At 40.0% G+C, this 27,053-nt stretch overlaps 1 protein-coding gene across 1 annotated transcript in view; it reads left to right on the top strand.

The window, feature by feature from the left end:
* arid3c (AT rich interactive domain 3C (BRIGHT-like)) overlaps positions 1 to 27,053 on the top strand; it is a 73,506-nt gene that overhangs the window by 35,417 nt on the left and 11,036 nt on the right. Inside the window, exon 3 of the mRNA XM_054601685.1 lies at positions 19,288 to 19,360. Coding sequence (XP_054457660.1) covers positions 19,288 to 19,360 — 73 coding nt within the window. The remainder of the gene's footprint in view (positions 1 to 19,287; positions 19,361 to 27,053) is intronic.

Genomic DNA, 27,053 nt, shown 5'->3' with positions numbered 1-27,053 from the left:
AGCAGTATGGTGAATTAAGTCCAGGAAACTGGAGTTGTGTGATGTGTAATTAAAAAGATGACTTTCAGGCTCAATATTACGTGGGCAAAATACGTCACACAGTGTTTTTATGATTGTATAAACACAGCTGTTCCTTGTAGAGAATTCAGTGACTTTTAACATGCGTAGACCTTTGTAGAGGTTGCTAATCTGCATTCCCACCACCCTTTCCAAACACAAATGTGTACAACAGGAACAAAGCTTTAAAAATGTCACACTGAATGCTACTGAGTTTATGTTGTAATGAATAACCACCAGGGTTTCTCTGGCTCTCTGCAAGGACTGCACTGCAAAGAACGCCCATCTTTACAAACAATTGTTTGTATTCCTGAAGGCTCACAGTAAAAAATAAAAAAATGTCTGAGTGTGATAAGTCAGGCTGTTCTCGTCCGCTGTTCATACGTATACCTACGACTGTTTGAACGTAGTCGTCAAGACGTCACCCATTGGTTTGTGGACCTAGGTTTTGAAGCCTTGAGTTTGGCGTTTTGGCCATCGCCATCGTTGATTACAGTTGTTGTAATTTTGGCCTGTTTGCAAACATTGAGTGGTAGTGAAGAGCCATTTTCTCATAGACTTCCTTACAATAGGTATTCTTTTTGAAATCAGACGGGCACCCTGATGGACATTTGAGAGAAAGTATAAGGCACTTCGGCATAAGCTTCACAAGCCAGTACTTGCTGGTCTGCTGCGAAGGAAGGCAGGTGACATAGAATAAAGAGCGAAAAGTCGGCGTAGGGAGGAGGTGGGGGAGGATAGAAGGATCAAACAAACACAGGACTCTTACCAAGGAGACCGCTGTTTGGGTCCCATGTGAAACCAAAAGTAACCTTTAACTTATTTAACCTTACTTTTGTTACTTAACAATATAAATATATTGTATAAACTATACAGTATTTAGAGCATTAATATAGAGTTAGGGTAACAACTATTTACCAATGATAGAGTAAAGTAATGTCTACCTGAGCAGAGAATGAAGTTGTTCTTCCTCTGACTGTGCGCGTTGTTATTCAAGCTGTTCCGTGCTTTGTTGGCATAGCCTGGCTGGCAGTACGTGCCTTTTAGTGCATGTTAGCATACATCACTTGCTAGCTCACTGGGCTCATACAGCGGTATGAGCCGTCCCAACCAATAGCTTCTTTGTGAAAGCGCAGAGCCCGCCCTCCAGTTCCCCCTCATGTAAACACTGTTGGCTCCGTCAGCGCTGTTGCCATTGTTTGCGCTGTTAGGATCAATCGCCGCGAGTAGGCAGGCTCAGCCATCACCATGTTGAGAGCCTGTAGGGGCAATAGATACAGTACAAGGCTTGTAGAAAATGAGAGGAGAAATATCAGGGAATGACACACAAAAGAATGATCAGCCTTGAACTCGGGATTATGTAATTACATGGTCAGCGTCTTTAACCCCAAGGACAACAAGACAACTCAGGTATTATATGGTGTCCACATAATCTTGGCATTGTAGTATATAGAGTAGATAAAGCTTTGTTTTGTGCTTCATAACTGTAATGAAAATACTCTGTTCTTTTCTCCATACTAGTGATTTTGGGACACTAACTATTCAGCTGCAGTGATAGCAGGACTGAGTTCCTTAGCTGTCCTATCACAGTTCCAGAAACACTTCCTCTGATGGTTACACAACAATCTCGCAACCGTTGAGGAATTCATTTAAAGGTTAAGCCCAGGTTTATAAAGATGTTGTTAAAGGTGACTCAGCATGATTGATCTGTCTCTGTATCTACAGGCTATAAGAGCGGATAGCAGACGCCTTAGGTAGACATTTGTGACCCATTTCAAAACTATTCTGTTGAGCAACATTTCACGGCAGCTTAGTGTGTTCCATGGTGGCGCAACAGCAATGATAGTGACTCATTATCAAACTATAAGAGGACAAATGGTAAAGATTAGCTCGATCAGGAGTGTGCTGCGTCTCCAGGTCACATATTAATATTTCTCCATCCAGTCTGTCTCACAGTTTTTGTGTTTTACGGCCAAAATGTCTTTGTGATTGGAACACACAACAGTGTGTCCACAACATATACAGCACACTTTTTTTCGTACAGAAACTTGAACTTCTGGTTGGTTTGGCAGTCAGAATGCAGTTTCAGCTTCAGCAGAACACACATTTGCTGTGAATCCAACTTATCAATTGTAGTGTAACGTGGCATTAAAAACTGATGGATGAAGATTTTTTTAATTGCAATCATGTTTCTGAGTAATGTCAGGTGTTGCAGTACCTAGACCATAATGACAAGTGTGCATGTTCTCACATTAAATGGGGCACAGTTATGAAATGTACAAAGTCAGGTGTCAAGTGTTGACATATAAAGTTCTTAATCCTACCATCCTGTTCTCCCTCCTAACTTGTCAGTTGCGCGCGGCGTCTGATACTATGAGTTATCTAAAATATCTGTATGAGACGCTACAGGCTTTAAAATAACTCCAGTTTAACCCATACTTGACAAAATAAGACACTTGTGGCAACTGATATTGTATAACAAGCTGTAAAGACCACTTTAGGAAGAAGTCGAGGTGAATAGTTGGGTCAAAAAAACACAGACATTCACCCAGGAGACCACTGTTTGTGTCCTATTTGAATCTAAGTACATTTTGTTTCCCATTTGAAACCAGGTCAACACACTTCTATTGTAATGTAACTTATGTACTTAACTAACATCTCGTACCTAAGTCCTGTAACACGTTTTTTAACCTAACCACGTAGTTTTGTTGCCTAATCCAACCAAGTAGGTTTGTTGCCTCAACCTAACCAAGTAGTTGTTGTTGAACCCAACAAAGTTATCCTAAAAACTAAGAAAACCTACGTTGGAAGTTGATTTAGAAAAGACACTGTATGCATATAAAGAGGAGAAACTGTACGTTTCTTGTGAACCAGGACATTTATTTTAAAGGACACTATGCATATAACAAGTGGAAACTGACATGCCATCCCTGAATCGTACAAAGCTTATGTTAGAGGAGTGTCAACGTTTGGAACGTAGGGCCAAGCGTCGTTATTTTACTATTTGGGAGTAAGAATGTGTTACTGTGTTCATATTCTGTGTAGTCAAAGTGAAAACTTTTTTATTGTGCATCATAATGCAGTAATTAAAAGTTTCCAATCAAGTCCTGTTTTTTATTTTTAATGTCTCCAACACAAAGTCTAAATTTGTCCTTTTCCTCTCTTTTTCATGTTGTGGTTTCTGGACTTTGTTCAACCTTTCAGGTAAGCAAATAACTTTCATCGTCATGTTTTCCACATGTTTTTGCGTTGAGTCTTCACTCAAACGGAAACAACAATCATCTGTGTCTTCAGTAGACATTCCTTACAATCCATGTATTAATTATATCAGATTACATGATACTAGATTTGATTGATTATTTCAGGGATTACAAAATATCAGGATACAACTAAGGACTAGAGGCTATGAAAAAGCTTGGAGTAAGACAGGGTTTGTTGACTATGTTTGGTGGCTAGTATATATTGACTATTATTTGTGGCTAGAGGTGCAGTGCTATTGTAGCACAGGTGGACAGTAAGAGGGATAAGAGAGCTATATGGCGCATATCAGTGGCACATACTGAAGCCAACCATACCCTTTGCTTTAAAAGCAGTGCACTTCTTCTAACCACAGCGGGCTGATACTTAACAACAAGATTACAGAGAATCTGGCGCCCATGGTTGACATTTTATAATGCAACAAATCAAAACAAAAAAACGAAAGAAAAAACCCCTACTTGAGTGGGTTTAGTTAAAACATCATGTTTTGGCTTGTTACATTACATTGTTATGTTACTATAGTTACACAACTTAAAATAAGTCAGCGTTGGCTTTTGGTTGGAAACATAGACCAGGCAGTGTAATCTACCATTACTCCCATACTCACCATTTACTTAGTTTTCTATAGACAGTGTACAGGCGGAAACCTCCGGCTGTCTTAAAACTTGCATTCTCTCTACTGACCAGCAGGGGGCGACTCCTGTGGTTGCAAAAAGAAGTCTGGTTGTATAGAAGTCTATGAGAAAATGACTTCACATCTCACCTAATTTATTACCTCAGTAAACATTGTAAACATGAGTTTATGGTCTCAATCTCTAGTTTCAAGTCTTCTTCAATACAGCATGATGTTCATTTAGTAAATTATGGTCCATTTAGCGTCACATAGACCATAAAGCAGGGTACGCTTTACGGTGGGCTTACTCTGATTGACAGAATGCTACCAGAGCCGTATACAACGTCTCTATGTCACTCTTCCACATTCCAAATATGGTAACTTCTATTCAGTGTTTTTGGGAAAAAACATGACTCTGGCCATTATTCAAGATGGCGACTGGGAAATAGCTGAACTCGAGGTTTCAAAACGGCATTCCCCAATCCAATGGGTGATGTAAAAAGGGTGAGAGTATTAAAAGACCGTAGAGTATAGGCCGTCACATTCATATTGAAATCTACAGTATATACAGAAGTTAATGACGTCTAAAATCTTTTGCAAATTCGCACACACAGAGATATTGTGCACACAGATGGAGGGAGATTATTCAGACATTCACAGAGTTAACTGACCAGTCTGTAGATGTAGATAACATGTTCAGGACAGAGAGATTGGCATTTCTAGCTAATCACAGGATAATTAGTTGTGCAACAGTAATATAGTCATTATCAAGATCGTCGTCTGACCTTTAGCACTTTACTGATCTGCCTAAATATGACTTCAAATTGGATACAAATTGTATTTGTTTTGGTTTATTTGGCTTGTAAAAAAAGACTTTAAATGATAATTCAAGCCGATATCATCTGGGCAGTGTTTCAAAGGCTGGACTTTGTGGCCAGCGCTGCTCTTTGAATCCTAATAAGTTACAATTAACATCAGCTAAGGTTTGAATGACCAACACTATCACATGCCTCTTTGTTTAAGAGCCCTAACCTCTGGCTAAATTATTGGAGCAGTAAGTAAAAACTGATCTATAAACAACATTAAGCAGCTGCCTGACATGGCGCGAAGCAGCATTTTAATATCAGATGTCTAACAGCTGCTCGTCTGACATTGATTAACACCTCTGGTCGGGGGAGCATTCCAGCTTCTGCGACAGGTCTATTTTGGAGCACAGAGATGGAGGATGGGTCTCTCACATGAGTCTAGCGCCCGCGAAGAAGGTGTTCTAGTGAGCATTGAGGAGTCAATGATTTATTCTAGTAAATGTTGTAACCTTGGGAATGTCACGTCATCCACAGTGCGGTACGGTTCAGTTGTTTGAGGACAGTGTGACATTTATAAAAAATAAACTTGTTTGTCATGCTTCAAATCCTTAGTGCACAAACCAACAGGGACATCACGTTGACCAGGTCCACTTTTTATACACAGTCTATTAAGATAACATGAGATCAGGGACTGCTGTGTCACTAAAAAGTGAGTTTAATGAATGTAACATTCAACATTTGACATTTCAAAGTACGTGTAGTCAAACGTCACATTAGTCACATATGTCCAAACTGCTTAATGAAGTCAGTCCCAGTAGCAATCAGATGTATTGGACTGGACGGTGCAACCTTAATCGTCATTGTTAGCATGTGTTAGCATGCTGTAGTTGGCATGTTGCTCTAAGAAACCCTGTGTCTCAGTATGGGACTCACTAAAAACTTGATATTTCATGGATGGACGTAGCAGTGCACACTTCAGCAAACTCCATGACCGTCTATTTCACAACTTTAACCGCACACATAGATGTCCTGAAAAGCGGTGCCCCCCAGGAGATCCTGTTTGAGATATTATAAGCCAAACCATGATTTTTTCTAAACCTCACCACATAGTTTGTTTGGTTTTAGTTTCAATTTGAACTGCTACTGTAATCCAGCGAAAATGACCTTTCCCTCAAAACATAATTTATAATGCAGTTTTGTGTATGGGAACTTAATTTGAAGGAGACAGACACAGATAATAATCTACAATAAATCAGACATCTTTCAGAGAATTCCAAAGAAATAAATTATAGTTGACTACACTGGTTATCTGTGGACTGAACGATAAACCAAGATGTTATAATAAATATAATCAAGTCAGCCTTTGTTTTTGCAGTAGCTTTTATGCAAAATAGCAATTATAGGAGGGGCTTTACATAATCCAATACAGCTACCCAAATTCCAAAAGGGTTGTTTAAATTAATTAAGGGTGTAATTAAATATAAATTGGGGATTCAGTAGCAGTTTGCAGCATGGTGAAGTGGCAGCGCTGAGGGTGATGATGGAGAGGGGCGAGCCTCTGATTAGCGGTCGGAGATTCAGTGAATCGAGCATGACCTCAGTGTGTCAGCAGGTCGTGTGACACGGAGCAGCTTCCAGCCGGCCTGTGTTGTATTGTGTTGGACACACTGCCTGCTGCTCATTGACTGTTCATGCTGAGCCTGCAGTTACACTCACCACCACTGTTTGTAAAGGGTGGGGGTCTTCTTTATCCCCTACACCTCAATCATTGTACTTTTAGTCATGGTTAACAGTATGTTTCCATCAAAAGGCTCATTTAAAGGTTATTTTGATAACATATTTATATAGGAGAATTAACAAAAATACATCCACCGAACTTTTTGAAAGGTGCCAAAAACGTAGAAGAATTATTATGATCATGCATTAGTCATTTAAAAAATGTTGACGGGTCAAAAAATTAATTATTTTTTGATCTCTGTGGAATATATCTGATGTTTGGTTCTAACAAGGCTTGTGAGCCAATAGTATCATGAGGTTGATATCGCCTGGTATCACTATGTCCTCAGTGATCAAGTTGCCAGTAAGTGTGGAAAAAAGAGGAGAAACCAAAATACGTGAATATTTACCGTGGCATAACCAATAAAAAAACACTAACAGCCAAAGTCCTTACACCCTTAACTAATGTGTTGTCCCTGGTTAGATTTAAAAAAAAAAAATGATGCTCTCTAGTTTCCAGTTGCTTCTACATCTATGTTTTTTTTGACTGATATTAAGTTACCGTCACTGGAATTCAATATTTCCTGCACAGATGTTTCACATTAAAAGTCTGCCAGTAGTTTACTTTCTTGGTAGGCTTTGAATGAGAAACATCAGCAGGAAGTTTGGAATTTCTTTGTTCCGTAACTATTCTGTAACTCTGGCACATCAACGCATTTCATCGCTGTTTTTCCCATATATGGCATTAATGTTTCCACACTTCATGTGATCTTCTCATCTGCTGCTGTCATTTTGGATTTTTTCGGCATTTCAGTAAATTGCATCCATTGGCCTTCGTCCCATTTTCTCTATTTGGTAAAAAAAGAGTAGAAACTTTATTTGCAACATTCAGGTGTTTTTCTGAAGTTTTGCCATTTTCATTCATATTTTGTTCAAAAACTGCACATTAAAGCATCTGCACAATTGTCATCCCACTCATCTCTAAGGTCGAAGCATTTAATCAGTGGCCCAGAGCTGCACAGAACTCGACCCATCAGGCATTAACGTGGAGATATTACAGTTAGTGTTTTACCGGGGAGGACTTTGTTCTAATTGGGGTAAATATGAGAGGAAAACAGGGAGACACATGGCTCAGTAATGGGACACTGGGCTGTGAAGTGGAACAGGAAGGGGCGGGGTGGTGCTGAGGGATTTGTTAACAAATGTCCCACACCTGTTTTTGGAGCTTCGGCTATTAAATCTAATTCTGAAAACAATGAAGGACACGTTGGTTTTTCATGTAGGGAGAATTAGAACAGCAGCCGACACAGAGGATAGTTTGGCACTTGGAAACTGGCCTGGGGTGAGACTGGTCCCAGTCTATATCGGAGCCGATTAGCAACAACAATTAACTACCAGCCGAGACAGCATGCTGCTGGTAATCCTTTACAGGAGCCTTGTTTACTGCCTACTTTGTGACTGTGATGTAGTTTTTATTCACATGCACATGTTTTGTTTGATAATGCGTTGGGCGTTGGCATACATGGATGAATTTACGAGCTTCCTGAAAGATAAACATATCATTTGGCCTTTAATTCTTGACTGATTCTTTCTTGATTGATTTAGATGCTATCTTGTCTTCGAAAATGTGTTGATCATTCAGTGAAATAGGCACGTTCATGAAAAAAACCGATTACACTTTAGTGACTCTTCCTTTATTATATACAGTATAAGTATATAGTAAAATATTCAGCAAAGTAAAAGTTAAGGGTATACGTGTTTGTTTTTTTTGCACTCCAGGGAATATCAGTCAAACTGTTATTGGGTTGCTTTAATATGAAAACTCAATTAAGGCATTAAGTTTTGGGGTTGTCCATCACGAAAACCCACTTGGATGAACTGATTAGAATTTGATAGTCAAAGGTCACCGTGACATCAGAAAACACATTTTGGGCCATTTTTCAAGAACTCTTATTCTGATTATGACAATACACACAAGTCTAAGAAGATCAGACTTGTGTGTATTGAGAAGTGATGGCTTTTTTGGACAGACATGAATGTAAACTGATACTTGACTGGTTGGCTAGAGGTGTAGAACCGTGAGACGGTGATTCTAGTTTAACTTTATTTTGTTGGGGTGACATCGTCCAAACACAAGGTGACAATAGACAGACAACGTTGGTGTTTTTTCCTTTTCCCCATGTCCTTTCTTATTTTTATTTTTAGTACGATTTTAACTGGACAGATTGGGAGTAAAACACAGCACTGAAAGTTACCCTCTGAAAGTGTTCTTTAAGTATTGTTTTTGTATAGATGTATTGTGTAAAACAGTACACTGTTGAGTATGATTCTTCTGTCTTACAGTCGACACTGCTCTACATCATAAATAAGATGCTGTGTGTATTCTAATCAGGCACCTTCCCTTCAGTTCTGAAAAGCGAAACCAATGCTGACACCTTAATCCTGCATTCTCTCTATTGACCACCAGGGGGGGCGACTCCTCTAGAAGTCTATGAGAAAATGACCCGACTTCTCACTTGATTTATTACCTCAATAAACATTTAGTAAATTATGGTACATTTAGAGTCAAATAGAGCATGAAGCAGAGTATGCTTTAGGGCGAGAAACATTGATAACAACCTGATATTAGAGCCGTATACAGCGTCTCTACGTCACAGCTCCACAGTCCAAATATGGTCACTTCCATTCACTTTTTGCAAAAATCAAGATGGCGACAGCCAAAATCCAAGATGGCAAAACCCCCAAATACCAAACTCGAGGCTTTAAAATAGCAGTCTTCATACATATGACTGACCTATAGACGACTACGTCCACTTAATATTTACAGTCTAGGAATCTTATGTGCTTGTTCACTTGTGCATAGAGACTGGGAGGATAGGACGTAAATTGGGGCTTTTAGCTTACTTTTGACACAGAGCCAACTTAGTGTTCCATTTGGCCAACTTGCTTGGTAAACCATTGAGCGAAGGCGGATGAAGTGACACGATAACACATTTCACAGCTAATTGCATTAAAATACCATTCGACAGCCAACTTTTGCTTTACTGTTTCATATATCACTATTGGACTGATAAACTGATTGTAAAACAATGACTGGTCGCTAAGCGCTCCCACTATATAGGGCTGGTCTTTACATATACTGAGCTCCTCTATTTAAAAAAAAGCTACGTACAGTGTACTTTTCCCTGTGAATGTCAGAGCTGTTTTCTCTCACCTTTAGGCAGAAATGGCAATGCTTCTGCTTCTGTCTTCCTTGTTTACCACGAAATATGACACCCATATTGTCTGACTGCTTGACTGTGAAATCTTATGGGATGATCTCTAAAAGGTCAGTTAGGTTACTGTTGTGTTGACTGATTTAACTACCACTCGCATTGCACTCTGAACAGTCATCAGTGCATGGAAGTTCTTGGAACTATGACACCAGTTAAAATATCAGTATTTCATATATTTGCACGGTAGAAACACAATTTTTTGTATTTTTCTTTTCTTCAAATAGCTATAAAAACACTTTGCCTGAATACAATACATTTGAGAAAATTAGCATTTAAATGAAGAATTATTTACTTCTCAAAAATGATGGAGCACATTTATGTACAAACCCTTTTTATTTTAATAGGCCAATGATCTTCCTCTGGGGCCACACACATACAGTAAACATTGCTAGGCATGCCGTAAGGAGTTACAAATAGAAAAATATATGAGCACAGAAAATACATATAATAGCTACACATAATAATAATAAGGTGCACGTCCTTCACTGAAAAAAAGAGAATTGTTAACCAAAGTAAAAGAAAATGACTTCACTTGGTAACGCAATTAATGGTAATGATGGTAATGAATTAAGTTTTTTTAACTCAATATCAAATCGGTTGCGTTAACCTCACTGGTCAGCTTGATTTGAAGAGGACAACTTAACACATCATTTAGTTTAAACCGGAATGCAAACGTGGTAGTTTTAGTTGTTTGTTTATAACTCATTAATGCATTAATTAACTGTGGGAATATACACAATGCACAGCATAAACTGAATAGTAAAGAACTTTAAAGGTCCAATATTGTATATTCATGTCTTTTTTTTATCACATAGCAGGTCTAGGTGCTTTTTAAATTCTTAAAAAGTATCAAAACGCTCAATCCACAAAGAAATACACACAGCCCGTATTCAGAAACTCGCCTTTAAACAAGTCGTTGTTACGTCACAACTTTACATCAGCAGAAGTGCCGTTAAACTCTTTTTGACAAAACCAGTGAGTCCCCGTCTGCAGTGACGCTGTGAGGACGGCGTAAGCTCAGATGCTGAAGACCGAAAACGATGTCCAATCAGAGCACACTGGGCCTTTTTTTCAGGAGGGGGATCTTGAAGAGACAGGCGGTAAAACAGAGCGTTTCAGAAATAGGGTGAACACAGGTATATTCAGACAGACATTATAAGAAAAATAAAGTGCTTTCTTTAACGTTAAACCATGTAAACGTCTTCTAGCAGTAACCTCAAATACAAGAATGAACCTGAAAATGAGCATGATATGTTTCGTTTTAACTAGATTTGTACTCCTCTAGAACAAGGGGCCTCACAATGATGTAATACAAAACCCTGATAATACAAGGGTCACCTCCAGGCTCCTTGTATTAGTCCGATTGATATATAGTTGTTCATTTTGTACACACTAAACACATTTAGTGGAATCCCATGGCATTATAGTTGCGAACATGAGTCAGCTTACATTTGTATTGTTCCCAGAAACCAGATGCACTGTCACATATTAATATTACACAGCAGAATAGATCAGAAGGAGGAGGTTGTGAGGATAAAAGGCCGGGAGGGACAGCGAGGTGATTTGGTGTATGCGGTGATTTACTGTACCTTGTATCTCTCTATTTGGCTGGAGGCCACGTTGGCCTTTGAAGTGGCCCAGATGAAGGAGAGCAGTGGTCTCTGAGACATGTGGAAGCTGCTCATAATGGCTGCGGCCATTGTTTCACAGCGCTGAAGCAGAGGTAGACATGTCGGCTCTTTTACCTCCACCTCTGCAACTGCAGGTGTTCCTCACTCGTTGTGGACTTATTATGATGTTTTCTAAACATTTTCAGGAGACAGCTGTCACCATCTTTGATGTGCACAGTTACCGTGGTTACCGACACATTCTCACTCCCAACTAGTCAAATACCAACGCTCGGTCAGTGGCCTTAAGCTTAAAACTATGACGCTCCATAGGTTCCCCTCCAGTTTGAGTTTTGGATGTGTCAGGGACATCATGCTAGTTTCTGCTCGTTACATGCATAGTGTATTTTCAAAGATGTAGGTATATTTAGTTTTTAGGTTTACTTATGCAACAATACTACTTGGTTAGTTTCAGAAGAAGATCTTGGTTTGAGTTAAGATAAGTATGCTTTTTACATAAAATAGGAACGCGTGTTACGTAACTGCCATTAGTAAAGTACGAAAGTTACGTTATAAAACTAAGGTAAAATAAGTCAACATTGAATTGGTCTCAGGGCCCCTACGCTGACTTTCTCGCTCTTTATACAATGTAATTTGCTTTGAGCGTCTCATAATAGACGATGCCTCGGTGCGGCGGTATCAAACGCCGAGGGGTAGCACCACGCATTGGTATTTGTCCGGTTGGGAGTTACAATATGCATGTAATATGTTATAATAAGTAGGTTTTCTTTAGTGTTCAATCACTTGTAAACTCACCTCTAGATGTCGCCAAATCCAACAAACTGCACTGTCAAGCCTTAACTCATCTTCCCATAAACCCTAAAAGTGATGTTAACCTTACACAGGGCTTCCAGAGGACCATAATATTCATGATTCGTCTTCTTATCAGTGGGAATTTTCTTGACTGATTATGATTTTGATTATGTAGTCTGTCAGGAGCATGATAGGAAGCTGGTTGATCGAAAAGAATGACTTTGACATGGGAGACCACGGTACATTTACTGTTTCCTTCCTTCAACAGTCAAAGTTGCCATCTTTTAACCATGGACAACGTATCCTCATGCAATGGTTTGTATCATATGTTACCAAAACATATTATAAATGTGTCATGAATATACTCTATGAATATCCAGCAATCAGAGTCCCTGCGCAAGCCCTCTGCAGTGTTGAGGCATGAATAGTACTTGGTAAGGTTTCGAAAGAGGGTTAGTATAAATCAACGTTCCCTCTGGACTTTATGTCACCTGACTACAAATGGTACAAATGGTGAATGAGAACATCCTGCCTATGGTCAGCATTATTACCCAAACTTAACCGGGCACTTCTTTTTCAACCATGATGACGAAACCTTAACAAAGAAGTCGATATTACAACCTTTATTACAATATTTCCATAACCTTTCAAAGACCCTAAGCAAATGGGTTTTGTGCCTAAACCCCTACCAAATCTTAACCATAATCATTGTAATTTTGGTAAATGGGATTTTTAACTGTTTCAAAAGGCTCTGACTAAGGATGTCGTCTTGTTGATAAGAGGTCCATCAGGAAATGCAATATAAGTCATCTTGTTATTTCATTTTGAGGGCCCATTGGAAATATGCACCAGGCTGATTTATTGTATCAGATTCATTTATAGTTATATACTGTATTTGAAATGTTATCTTCAAACTGGCTGAGAATGTGAGGTCCTGAGACAAAGACTGCATCAGTTACCAGCAGTACTTGTCACATTGAAGGAGCCTTGGGAGTCTTCAGTGTTGACGGCTCTTCTATATCCAACATGGATTTCCTTGGTGTCGGACAGACCTCAGGATTAACCCTCTGATGGCTCGGTCTCTTCGTGATTGATGGCGGGCAGTAAAGTGGACAGATCATGGGAATCCTCTGGGCCAGTTTATCTCATTGCACTAAACCCTGCTGCTTTGTCATTTATATCATCCCAATATCCAATTTACTGGGATCTGGCGGCTCAGACTGGAAGCGGTGAAGGTGGTGTCACGCTGAATCCTATCCAAGCTTATCAATGAAACTTCTGTAACATAAACGCGAGCTTGTAACCCAGCTTTAAGTCTAGTTTTTGGAGCGGTTTATGGAAGCAGTTTGGAGCCCCCCAATCATCAGATTGAATTCAGTTCTCTATTTTCTACAGCTATTTGGGGAGATTCTGCAAGTTGACACTTACTGAAATAGTATTGTGGAATGTGCCCATTTGAGTCACATCATTGTCATCCACATTCGGGACTCTGTCCTGCGGATTCTTTCCGTTGAAAGGTTTAGGGTTTCCAATGAGTCCTTATCATTGAAGCCTTTTTTTGTTACTGAAAAATATTGTTTGGAACATTCTCAGATAAAGCAGGCCTAGTTTCATTTGAAATAGATGATTTGTGCTTTCTCAGAAGTGTCTTTCTCTTCTGTTTTACAAAAGAAAAAGCTTCAAAGGTGAGCACTTAGTGCCTGGTTTAGCATATTTACAGCAGCTCCTCTCACCTTTCTGTCCTCACCTGCTCCGTTCATCTGTCCAGTCCTTCTGAATCAGCCGCTCTCACTTGTTGAGCTGCAGATTCATTTCAGCTTTATTTTTCCTCGTTGATTAATAAACTGTCCTCCTTTTCTTGCATTATGACTGTCCTCACAAAGATGGAAGTACAGCGATGTGTGTGTGTGTGTGTGTGTGTGTGTGTGTGTGTGTGTGTGTGTGTGTGTGTGTGTGTGTGTGTGTGTGTGTGTGTGTGTGTGTGTGTGTGTGTCCTTCTGTGGCCCGTGGTAAAATAACACTCAAGGCTGCCAATATGTGGTCAGCCTGTTGCCACTTAATTCTGTAGAGGCACAGAATGCCTCTTCGTATTAGCTTCCACATCTTCTGTTATTGCTGCGTGTGTGTCTGTGTGTGTGTGTGTGTGTGTGTGTGTGTGTGTGTGTGTGTGTGTGTCTCTGTCTGTCTGTCTGTCTGTTTGTTTGAGACAGAGCCAGGGAAAGGAAAGCGGTAGTGGAGCACTGTTACCAGTGGCACTTAGCCAACTGGAAGGTTGCCAGCATGACCAGGCAGCAGCATCGCCCTCTGATTAACTCTTACACACACACATACACACACACACACACGCATACATTCAACACATAGTCAGACACACACATACACACTTTTGTATCTTCACACTTACAGAAGCTCATTAAAGTAATTGTATATATATAACAAGTATTATCATTATGATCATCGAGGATTTAGACATCTCAGCAGTATGACGTAAATCAAAATAATGGCTTTGTGGGTCACAAATATATATTTTGAAGTTGCAGTCATGATACATTTGTTGCTGCCTTTTTTCAGTAAATGAAGCTTAGCGTTAGATCATGCAGGACACGGAAGCCATACGCCCCCAGCTGTAACCAGCTGACAGCCAGCCGATCGAATCATAGCTTCTAATCGGCCACACACCAATCACTGCTCACTCTCACCAAAGGCAGTCCATTTAAATATGACTCCCTTCTCACTGATCCTTGTTACACCAACGCGTTACGACCATACCGCTGGCAAAGCTTCGCCTCCTCCACCCCATTTTAGTTTAGAGCTAACCTTACATAACAATTGTTGAAATGGAATTTAAATTCTAACCTCAGGCTCTATGTATGGTGCTCCCTGTTTTGGCTTAGTAGCTGCTTGGCCATCCAGGGAGCATGTCAATAGCGGAGTCCCAGTGCCAAGTATAACTGTATTTCCATTGTTGCAATAAATGGATCAAATCTATGACACAAGTGTTCCTGACTGAATATACATTAAATGTGTCTACCTTCAGTAATTCCCTCACTATAGTAGTTCTCATGGTCACTGGTGGAGTCTCCCTTTCCCTTCGTGGGACTCAAACTGCATACCGATGCATAAGGGATTCACAGGATATGATGCATGTATGTGCACTCAGCCAAAATATCAACGCTTTTGTTTCTGCTTTTGTTTTTCATCTGAGACTTCTCTGATTCGCACAAAAGTCTAATTTATCTCAGATTTGTTAAAATCCTCATTATTGAAAACTTTTTGCCACCTTTTGCCCCAACAGTCCATCCACGTGACAGGTAACCAAGGAGCTCAACACCCGGCTTGTTCACCTGCAAGATGGTCTGAGACCAGCTTATGATGGTTCACATAAGCTGTGTGTGTTTTGAATTTTGAACCAAGTTCACAGTCTCAAAAAATAAAGGCAGTAGCTCATGTTCGTGCTGCTGCAATTATTGGTCCAATACTTCTTTTCCTGCACTATTTTATGTCACAGACTCTCATTTTGCATTTACTTTACATATTTAATGAGCATTGTTGATGAGAGCCTGAGATTCAAGACTTTCATTGCCAACAACTGCTCCGTCATTTCATTGTGCTGCAGCTGATAATAAAGAACTTGAGAACTAGTTTCAAAACCCGCCCACATAAAGATAACGTGCATACCATAGACTGTATATAAGAAGTGGACATAGTCATCGTGATGGCACCCATTGGCTTGTGGACTGCCATCTTGGAATACGGCCATCTCCATGTTGTTTTTTTGGCAACCAATGAACAGAAGTTACCATATTTGGAATGCAGAGGAGTGACGTAGAGACGCCGTACATGTCTCTGGTAGGTACCAGTCAATCACTGTAGGGCTGCCCTAAAGAATAGGTGGTCTGTTTGACTATAAATTATCATAATTTACCAAATGAACATCATGCTGTATTGAAGAAGACTTGAAACTAGAGATTGAGACCATAAAGTCATGTCTACAATGTTTACTGAGGGAATAAATCAAGAGAGAAGTAGAATCATTTTCTCATAGACTTCTATACAACCAAAGGAGTTGCCCCCTGATGGACAGTAGAGAGAATGCAACTTTTAAGACACTTCCGCATTGGCTTCACTCTGCAGAATTGGAGGTTGCCGCCTGGTGTATACACGTGATACAATCGCACAGAACAGTACCGTTAGCAGAAAAGCATGCTCGCTAGGGAGCCGTTCTACAGCCCACGAGCACAATGCTATAATGAGTGCGAGCGCGAACCCCCGTAAAATCTCAGAATATTTGCTCAGTGGTCAAGTTGACTTCTTAGATGTTGGAGGCTGGGATAGAATAGATAGTGACCGATGTCCCAGCTCCATTGCTGTTGCCGACCAAAAATATATTGACGCTCGTGTTCACAGATTCAGTTCCCCTGTTTAATCAGCACAATGATAAGCCACACCTTTAAAATTGATGGATTATCATGGTAAATGAGCAAAGTGCTCACTAACATGTATTTAAACAAATCTGTGCACAAAATCTTAGTGTGGTAAGTCTTTGAGGGGCGTAGAAAAAGTATTCAATATTTTTATTCCAGCTCATGAGAAATGGGAGCAAAAACAAAAGTGTTGCGTTTATATTTTTAGTCATTGTGACCACAGCAGCCACTTCAGCTTTCACAGCGCGTGTCTAGACTCTGAGTAGCAGGTAAAGCTCCGGTGAGAGGAGAAAAGGCCGGCAGGCTTTTCAAAGTTCAATGTCAGCCGCCTTCCCTCAGCTGACCCCGGTGACTGAGAGCCTCCAGGTTCAGCTGAACCCGGTGTCCTTCAGCCTGCCTCAGCCTGTCTGTCTGTTCGTTTACTTCCCACACCGAGGGGGGGAAACAAAAAACAAAGTGGTGTTCAAACAGACAGGAATGTTGCCCGGCGGTTTCTCTCTCTCCACTTATTTATTTATCTACCACTCTACCGTTGAGCCGGCGACCGAGGACAACTTGACAAAATGAATTTGTGCAAGAAACTGTGTATAATAATGATTATAGCAAATTACAGCAGGGTGTAGATTAAATGTTATTGGAGAAATCCACTGCTAATTCCTTGGATTTTCAGTCTGTGCAGGCAGTCCATTAGGAATACAGAAGTCAGTCCTTCTGTGCGAGATGTGATTCGCCCAAAGTATGATACAGTCTGCTGTAGCAGAATGCGAGATCAGCCGTGGACGGACACAGATGTGCACGCTCATGCAAGCACGCGACCGGCCTCATGATCTTCCTGGCAGGGATTATAATTTGAAGTCACTGTCCCTTTGTATAAATGGTGCTATGCCGTATGTATTGAAGCCAATTTGGGGAATTAAAGGTTTGAGATCAGAAAATGTTAGATTTGCTTTTTCAAGCTTGTTGAAGCGCGTTTTGTGTGCATGTTATTGTGCGTGTGTGTGTGTCATCGCCTCTATGAGCACACGCTCATCATTGTCTCTGCATATATGCCTCCTCGCTCCATGGGCCTCACAATTGATCCCGCGGCATTGTCATCCGCTGTGCATTTGTGCACTTAACATTTTTGCAATGGCTTGCTGTTCCTTTACCTTTCGATATTCCCTCCACCACGGACCGCCTGCAGTGCAACACTCACAATGCACTCACAAACCCTCCCCCCTCCCTCCCCCAACACAAACACACACATACACACAGCCTCCCACCTCCGGAACCCTCCCCTTTAACAACCCCCCCCCCCCCCACGGTTTCCTCCTGAGTGCTGACCTGCTCTGGTCCTTTAATATTGGTGACAGCTAATACACTTCTAAATGATCAGTTATTATCTCTGGGGCCTCGTCCACAGGGCCCCACTGATTCCAAAGGTCATCCCTCTGTCTTCCAGTATTGATTAAGTGGGCCTGTTAATGTGGCTCTGGGCCTTACTGAAAGTGAACATTGCCACTAACATATTTCCATCAGCTGTATCTGGCTGGAGAGGCCCATTTAAAAGCCCCTTTGACACCGCCGCCGCCCCAGTGAATAGGGCAGGATGAGGAGCATAATGGGTATGCCAATAAGGAAACTAGTGCTACTAAAATATACTGAAGGGCCACAGGCAAGACAGACACAAGGAGACATCCTGCTGAGATATTATACAGTCCGTTTGTTTCCTCAGTCGTTATATTTATATTTCAAATAAAGAAAAGATGACTATACAGTGGCCAAAAGAGCTCAACACACTGCAACTTAATAGTAAATAAAGAAAAGGTCGTCACCACTTTAACAACTAATGTATTATTTTCAACAAATTAGTATTTCATTCCATAAGAAATGTACATAATTGTAATTATGTAATGGAAAAAGGAAAACCAAAATACAACAATACTTGGCTAAATAACCGAGTTACATTGTGATGTAAAAACAATTATTGGATGCAGGTAAATCATAACCTGATGTAAATAAAATGTGTTTTTGGAGAGAAACTCCAGGTGGATCATGAGGGATTAATAATACATTTGCAAATAAACATATGCAAACCTAAATAAACGAGTGTGTGTTGAAGTGCATGGGATTGATTGTTTTGGGGGTTTCACCACGGTATCAAATAGGTTTAAAAAAATATGTGAAACATAAACTCATGTTTACAATGTTTACTGAGGGAATAAATCAAGTGAGAAGTAGAGTCATTTTCTCATAGACTTCTCATAGAGAAGACGTGGACACAGTTTTAAAAACACCTCACACATGGCTTTGAATGAATGAATTTCACTATATTGTATTTTTGTGCTCAGTGACTGTGCGTCTGCACAGCTTCTTGAAGGGGTTAACTATGAAAAGCTGATGTGACATACAAAGACATTCCCCTCTAAGGTGCCCCAGATGTGAGAAAGCTATTCACGGCCAAAGCATTTTCCTGATATTGTTCCAGCACCAGTGTGCCACTATGTGTGCCAGGCTATCTGTGCTGCTGATCAGTGGCTGCTGTGTGATACACTCGCTGTGCTCAAGGTTACTCCGAGATTGTCTCAAAGGGAACTCATTGTCCTCGTCCACGTTGGTCATAACCTTGAACAACATCACTATACGGGAGACTCAAAGGCCTCCCAACCTAATGCTGGAATTTCCTTTGGTGAAAATGTTTAACACTTCATTAATTGATTTCTTTCTTTTCTTTTTCAGTTGTATGAATTGGATGATGATGAAAAGCGCAAAGAGTTTCTCGATGACCTTTTCAGTTTCATGCAGAAACGGGGTAAGTTCTTCCCTCTTAAGTACAAGAATACGCTTCTACCCTTACAAAACTTCTTGTTGCAGAATTCTCCCATTAAAATGTTTACATTGTTTTTGTCAGAATACTCAACATATTGATTGATGTTAATAATATTAACATCAATCAATTGGTTATAAAAAATGTACACTACATGCATATGTTCTCCAGTGTAAGGCTGGGTATCGGTACTCAACACCTTTAAGTAGTGGTGCAACGGGCGGCTGTGGCGTAGTGGAGAGCAAGGTAGTTCTCCAATCAGAGGGTCGGTGGTTCGATACCCAAACACATCGACTTCGGCAGTCGATGTGTCCTTGGGCAAGACACTTAACCCCAAGTTGCTCCCGAAGGCTTGCCATCGGTGTGGACTGGATGATGAATGTTAGTTAGAGTCTGATGGTGGCACCTTGCATGGTAGCCTGTCATCAGTGTGTGAATGGGTGAATGATATGTAACATACTACTGATTGTAAGTCGCTTCGGATAAAAGCGTCTGCTAAATGACTGTAATGTAATGTAATGTAATGGATCATAAAACTCCCCGTCGGATTGGATCACGGATTGGATCAGCAAAAAATAAAATAGGGAGCATATATAACTTTTAGAGTTCTCCAATCACATTTGTTTGCCGCCGATACCAATTGCCGTTCATTGATGATCAATATTGGCAGATACAGATGTTTTTTGCTGTTTTGGTTTATTAGAGCAGCTGGTCTGCAAGACTTGAGACTCCCAAAAATAATTTCAACTGCTCTGAAGTCAGTGTCAACCATCAACAATTCTAAATGTTATCCTTTACATTTATTTGAGTCATCTATAATGTTTTTGCTTAAAAATGCAAAAAAGATTGTATTTATATTAATAAAACAAATATTATCATTAGGAGTTTTAATGATGTAGGGTAAGCTGCTTGGTTATAACCTGCGGGGTAAGATGACTTTAATGTTCTTTTCACAGACCTTCCTAAATATCTCCAAAACTAGGCAAGTCCCACCAAAACAATCTAGATTGATAAATATTGTTTTGAACATTCCCTTTAATACATGTGAGTAATTAGTAACTATTAACAGTCACTTTGTGTGTTGAAGGTTTTGATTTTACTCCATTTATCGAAAAACAAGTTTCAAGGCCAGCGAGATTCAGTAGAAACCTCTAGAAAAAGCTAATATGTGGAGCTTTTATTTTATTTTAATTTTTATCTTTTTAAGAATCCAGGAACTGATTATTGTGATTCAATGTTGCCAAGTGTGAGAGGGGAGAGAGGAGAGGAAGGGCTAGTGGGGGAGGGTGGTGGGAACTAAGTCAAATGGGAGAGAAAAGGGTTGGACACACCCATCTGTGCAGGTGATTGAAGAAGTCAGGCACCCTATTTGCGAGTTCACTTTTGCAAACAGTTCAGAAAGGGAGACGAAGAGGACGGCAACACCCCAGAATTCTCCTCACAACATGACAAATCGTCCACTTTTATTGGCAAGTGACAGTGTGATGGTGTTTTTTTTTTTCCCAACCTGAGGATTCTGCTGGCAGCGGCTATTTATTTTTTTGTCGGGGAAATAGATCTGTGTTTAGACCCTTCCATAATATGAGGAAGTTCACCACCCAGAAGAGAATTAAAGGCACTACCAGTCACAATGACTGTGTCTATTTTAGGAGCACAAGGCACAATTTTTTCTAGTATGTGCTGTATGTTTGTTGTAAACATTCATGCTACTTCGTCACATTCTCATGTTTACAAATTTGTTAAACTGAATGCTATTAACAATTTTGTTTCATTTCATTTCAAATGTGAGAGTTAAATTTTAGATTTGTCTTCAGTCGCTCCTATTTTAATATAAAATGTATATTGCCAGCTGCAGTATACAATGTACACTTAAATGTAATTAAAGTGTTTCAGAGCTTTGACACATGAGGGTTATGAGAATATCCCCAAAATTAACATTTTTGGACCATTTGACCACAGTCCAGCTGTGTGCTGTGACAGCTGTAGGAAAGCGCAAGTTGATGAAGTAATGATGAAGTCGGGTGGTCACTTGGGTTTAGAGACAGTATGGATTGTTGTTGGAGCGTTCAATTAGAGATTGATTTTGGACTTAGTGTAGGGAGACATTGTCAGTGGCGAGCAGATCAGCAGCCGCCTATCTCCACCGCTCGCCTTTGACAACTGTGATCAGAGTGGACTGCTCCAAATATCCCAATCAATGTTTCTTGAAAACATCACTGTCATTTTGCACTGACAAAGAAATGCCAGCCAGGCCGACTCGCCAAGCAGAGATCCTATTGAAAAGTGTCAAAAACGCAGCGCTCCTATAACGCTGTTGATGTATTGGCCGGATAAATCCAGACCACAATAAAACAAGGCTTTCCTCTCTGAGCTGGACTGTGGTAGTCTGTCTTGGTCAGCGTTGAGCGTTTTTTTATTGGGTGTTTTGGATTGCGAGAAGTGAACCAAGTCTTCCAAACTACAGGTCAAAACACATCTTCATCTGTCATGGCCTTCCAAAATGACACATATGAGTGTTTTCTTGGGGATGGGAGGTGCTGGACCTCTGCCCTTATAGGCCGACTCATTGTTGTTGTAATGTCAACCACAGTTGTGTCATCTGCAAACTTGGTAATGGTATTGGAACCATGTAAAGGCAGGCAGTCATAGGCAAAGAAGGAGCAGAAGACCCAGCACACAGCCCTGTGGGACACCGGTGTTCAGGGTGAGGGTGGAGGAGGTGTAGTTTTCTAATATACTGGGATCTGTTGGCTGAGGAAGTCCTGTATCGAGTAGCAGAGTAATGTGTTGATGCCAATCCAAGACACCTGTATTATCTTTCCACCTTTGGTCTAAATCTGAATTGTAATTTGCTTGTGTTACAAATGATAGGCCACAGGTGGTGAAAACCACGCAAATCTGTCCGTGCAACAGAGGGGAATTTGTTGATCAGTATGTATAATTGATTATAGTTGCGCCACGCTAACCTGGTTGTGGGGGACTTGCACGATAAATTGAGTAGATGGACTAATGGCAAATGGTTTGTTTCCTCAAACTAACACAGAACACAGCTTATGTTACTTATCATGATTAATTAATTGAGGGTTTACATAGTGTAAATGTGAGTGTGTCGGTTTAAAGAGATTGTTCTTTTCCTGTCTGGTGTTGTTAAGGGATGCACCAATCTAATCCCCCGTATATATCATCAATATTAATTAGGATTTCTATGTCAAAATGATTATAAAGTTTAGTGTTTTCACTATCCCTGGACTTATGTTACCTTACATGAAAATGAATCCAATCCAATGAGTTCCCCTGCAGTGAGGTATACAATTGTAATACGGGGGGAAAAGAAAGAATTGGTGTCACATCAGTAAGAATGTTGAATTTATGAGCTATTGAATCTCAACTGCTGAATTCAGTACACTCAGGGCTTTTTGCTTAGGCTTTGTTTCATGACGCAGGCAGCTGTGATAGCAATGCGGCGCAGTATTTCTCCGACACATTTTCTCTTGTCAGGTGAAACGTTAATGGCTTGAAACATGCAGCAGATGATTCAGAACACCTTTGTGCTGGTTTACAGTCTTGGAAGCTGAGACATAGAATCCTCGTTGAGAGATTCCATCAACAGTAGAGCAGACAATGGCGGTGATGGCCTCCTTTGTGTGTTGATAAATACCCAGGGTGATTTACTGTTGCCCCCGGGGCTGTGGTTATTAATCGATTATTATCTCTAAGGACTACCATCAGCACTTTTTCTCAAATAAGTCAACTTTTGTCCCCCACCTAATTACTTAAGAATACTATGTGGCAGAAGAAAAGGCTACTTGAGAGTTGCTTAAAAAATGTCAGAGTCTTCGATCGCTGTGACACTAAATATTCCTCTTTACTTTGCTGCTGCATCCTGCTTTCACCTTTGAGTTGACTGTCGTTATTTTTACGTTTTCCTCTGTTCTTTAGTGGAGTCTTCATACAGCTAGCGCAGGGGAAAACAAAAGTTGCTTTAGATTCTGCAAGAAGTCTGTGTTAATTTTAAGTAAATGATCTTGTGTTTCTATGTTTGAAGTTTCCACAAGTTTTTAGACTTTTATTTCAACAATGTTCTTGTACAGCTGCTTGTGTTCCGGTAACAGCTAACATTTGAAAACCTAAGTTGTTACCTGTAATATTAACATAAACAGAAAACATGCTACCCAGCATTAGTTTTGTACAGGGCCGTTTCTAGGTAAAATAAATGGTTGGGCAACAACTTCTTTGGAAGGATGCAAAACATCTTTAAAAAAAAAAAATCAATTTGCACAATGCACTGTTTCACATTTCCCACACAGTGTAATACAGGTGATAAATCGGCATGGCATTTATCTGTTTTCCTAAACTTGTTGTTATGCTACTCAGGTAAAAGTAAGAGAGTTAACAATAGTACCTGGGCTTTTGGAATCAGCTAATACCAAGTACAAATCAGATACCAGTGTTGAATTAATAAACTCTATACCACACTTAATGTGTTGAGTGTGGTACACACATTGCTACATACAGTACCAGTCAAAAGTTTGGACACACCTTCTCATTCAACTACTTTGAAGAATCTAAAATATAAAACATATTCTGGTTTGTTGAGCATTTGTTTGTTTATCACATAATTCCATATGTGTTCCTTCATAGTTTGGATGTCTTCAATATTAATCTACAATGTAGAAAAAAATTAAAATAAAGAAAAACCATTGAATGGTTAATATCCACCTGCTACATGCATACAGTCTTTTCAAAATAAACGTACCTTTTTACAAGAAACAACTTAGGTTAAAGCAACAAACCTACTTACTTAGGTTTTGGAGAAGTTATTTTTTTTGGAAAAGATCGCCATTAAGCTTAGGTTTAGTCAACAAACCTATCAAGTTAGGTTTCGGAAAAGATCGCCCTTTGGTCTAGAAGACCAAAAAAAAGACGTAAAAATACAAAATGATTTTGTAGGACACCTATGCGCTACGGCGCATTAGTTTTCTAAGGTATATCTACAAATGCTGGATGAGACCTGCCTACACTGATACCCGATCTAGCTATTTTAGTCATAATCAGACTGATATCCGATATCAGTATTTGGTAGTGGTGCACCTCTACCAACTAACTTTAAAAGTAATAACATAAGCCTCAGCTTTAGTTTGTGTTTAGTGCCAATTAGCAAATCTTAGCATGCTAATACACTTCATCATGAGATCAATATGAACATGGGAAACATTATAGCTGCTAACCCTCTATCAGTTTTGACATTATAAGGTATATCAGGCTCTGATATATACACACTACTAAATTCATTATTGGTTTGGGTCTTTTATTGGATTCTTTGACCAGAATCAAAACGTTGATGTCCGACTGCTTGTGTTCCACCCTCCTCCTCCTCCTCCTTGTCTTCATTTTAGAAGTTGAACAGAGTTAGATAAACAGTCTGTTTCCCCTGTGACGCTGCATTAATCGTTCATTTCATGGGTTAAAAGAGCGAAGTCAATGAGGAGGAGAAATTCTCATCCCATTATCGGCTCGGAGGTGCAAAGTGAGCGCATCAGCAATGAAGCCAAGCATAAAGATGATTACTGCACTACCAGAGCCCCCGATGCTCCACACTGTTCCAATTACAAACTCCCCTGCTCTTTGTTTCTGAGGGATTAGCAGAAGACGACTGTTAGACTCCGTGCAAAGTGGATTTCTTCCACCTTGTCCACCATTGCTCATTGTCATAATGATACATGGCCTGATGAGATAGTTTGTGCTGACAAAAGGCCTCCATCCTCACTCTTTTATTCCTTATATCTCTTTCAGGGAATCAGAGAGCCAAATACATCACCCTCGGTATTGAAAGCACATAAATCTTGTTTTAAGAGGCTTGTCTCTCCTCAGATTCTGTCAGACAAAGGCTGAGGCTTTTATTTATTGCTCAATCCTTGTTTGGTTGGCTATTGTGTCTCCAACAAAATAATAGTTTTACAGATCAGCACAGACGCACATTATAATCAGTGGTCATAAAGATGAAGCTGAAGGAGGAGGGTGGAGGCTGAGGATCTCTCGTGCTGGTGTTGTTTTGTATCACACTATAGTACTGTAGAACTCCATTTTCCCAGCCATTAACAGCACTTCATATATACCCTATGAAAACCACAAAGGTCTTTTTCAAAACCCATTATAAGTGTATGCTCTCAGATTATTTATTTTTAAAGCAGACAATACAAATACATCTGTTAAATACAATACATGTAGACAGTTTTTAGCTAAAGTCTGGCTCAGTGTAAAGATAAGGGTACCTTTAATTTATATTATTACAATTTTAGTTAACAGCATGAAGACAACAAAAACAGAATGTGATGGTAGTTTTTAGTCCCGCCCCTCGAACACAGACTTTGCAAATCGCAGCATAGCTTTGACCAGCTCTGACCAGGGTTCAACAACTATCCCGCTATGCTCCATAGACATCCATCCATCCGTAGTTTACATTAACTGTGAGTTATATAAACATTAACAGTACAGTTGTCGAATGGGACTTAGCTATAGGGAACAAACAAGTTTTTTGTAAAAGGCTGTTAACATGTTTTTTTCTGCTGAAAAGTTCGGTATTTAAACATGGGGGTCTATTTGACTTACACCATAGACTGTATATAAGACGTGGACGTAGTTGTCGTGACGTTATGAAGTCTCCTGTTGGGCATCTTGGCCGTTGCCATCTTGGATTACAGCCGAAGCCGTATTGACTTTTTGCAACCATAATTTACTAAATGAACATCATGCCATATTGAAGAAGACTTGAAACTAGAGATTGAGACCATAAACTCATGTTTACAATGTTTACTGAGGTAATTAATCATAAAAAAACAAGTGAGAAGTATGATCATTTTCTTATAGACAATCAGACTTCTTTTTGCAACCAGACGACCAGACATGCTTTCTCTCTAATGGCTATCAGAGGGTGACCTCTGATAGCCATTAGCCATTAGAGAGAAAGTATGTTTAAGACACTTCACTCTTCAGAACCAGAAGTTGACGCCTAGGATTGACTCCCTTGTGAATCCAGCCTAAACGTGCAATTTGGGGAACTGAAGTTTTTTGGCACTTTGCTTTATTATTCATTATCAGAGATTGATCATAACTGAGTTTGAAAAAAGCTGTGAGGACATTTAGAGATTTGGGCCAAAACTGGCGTTATGTATTTTAAAAGATATTGTCAGGGTGTAACCTTTTCTTTCTGTAAAAAAAAAAAAGAAACACTCAGCATTTACTCGTAATGCTTGTGACAAAAGATTACAATTATTATCTTATGATAAGTTTCAATTTCTCACAAGATTAGATTTGTTATGTCTCCTCTTTGGACCACCTCATAAACCTCATGTTTGTGAAGGTTAATTCATTACCTTTTTTTTTTTTTTTTTTGTCTCAAATCAAGCCTCCCCTGCACTTTGTTCACCAAAGAGCGACGTCGATGCAGCAGCAGCTTCACATTTACCGCTGGCATTGTCTAGTGAGGAGAGGGGGAACATCAATCTTTTGTTTTAATAGTGTCTCATCCGTCCACATGCCAGCGCCGCGAAATGAAGCCGTAATTACTGGCCTTAATTGATGTGGTTTTACCACCTCAGACGATACTTCAGAGCTCTCCTCCCCTGCCCCCTTCCCCCCGCACTGTACGGGCCCCACTGCTGTTGTTTGCACTATATTT

The sequence above is a fragment of the Anoplopoma fimbria genome, chromosome 7 (assembly GCF_027596085.1).
Source record: "Anoplopoma fimbria isolate UVic2021 breed Golden Eagle Sablefish chromosome 7, Afim_UVic_2022, whole genome shotgun sequence".
Lineage (NCBI taxonomy): Eukaryota > Metazoa > Chordata > Actinopteri > Perciformes > Anoplopomatidae > Anoplopoma > Anoplopoma fimbria.
The sequence above is the reverse complement of the archived record's forward strand: the minus strand, read 5'-3'. Positions and strand labels throughout refer to the sequence as shown.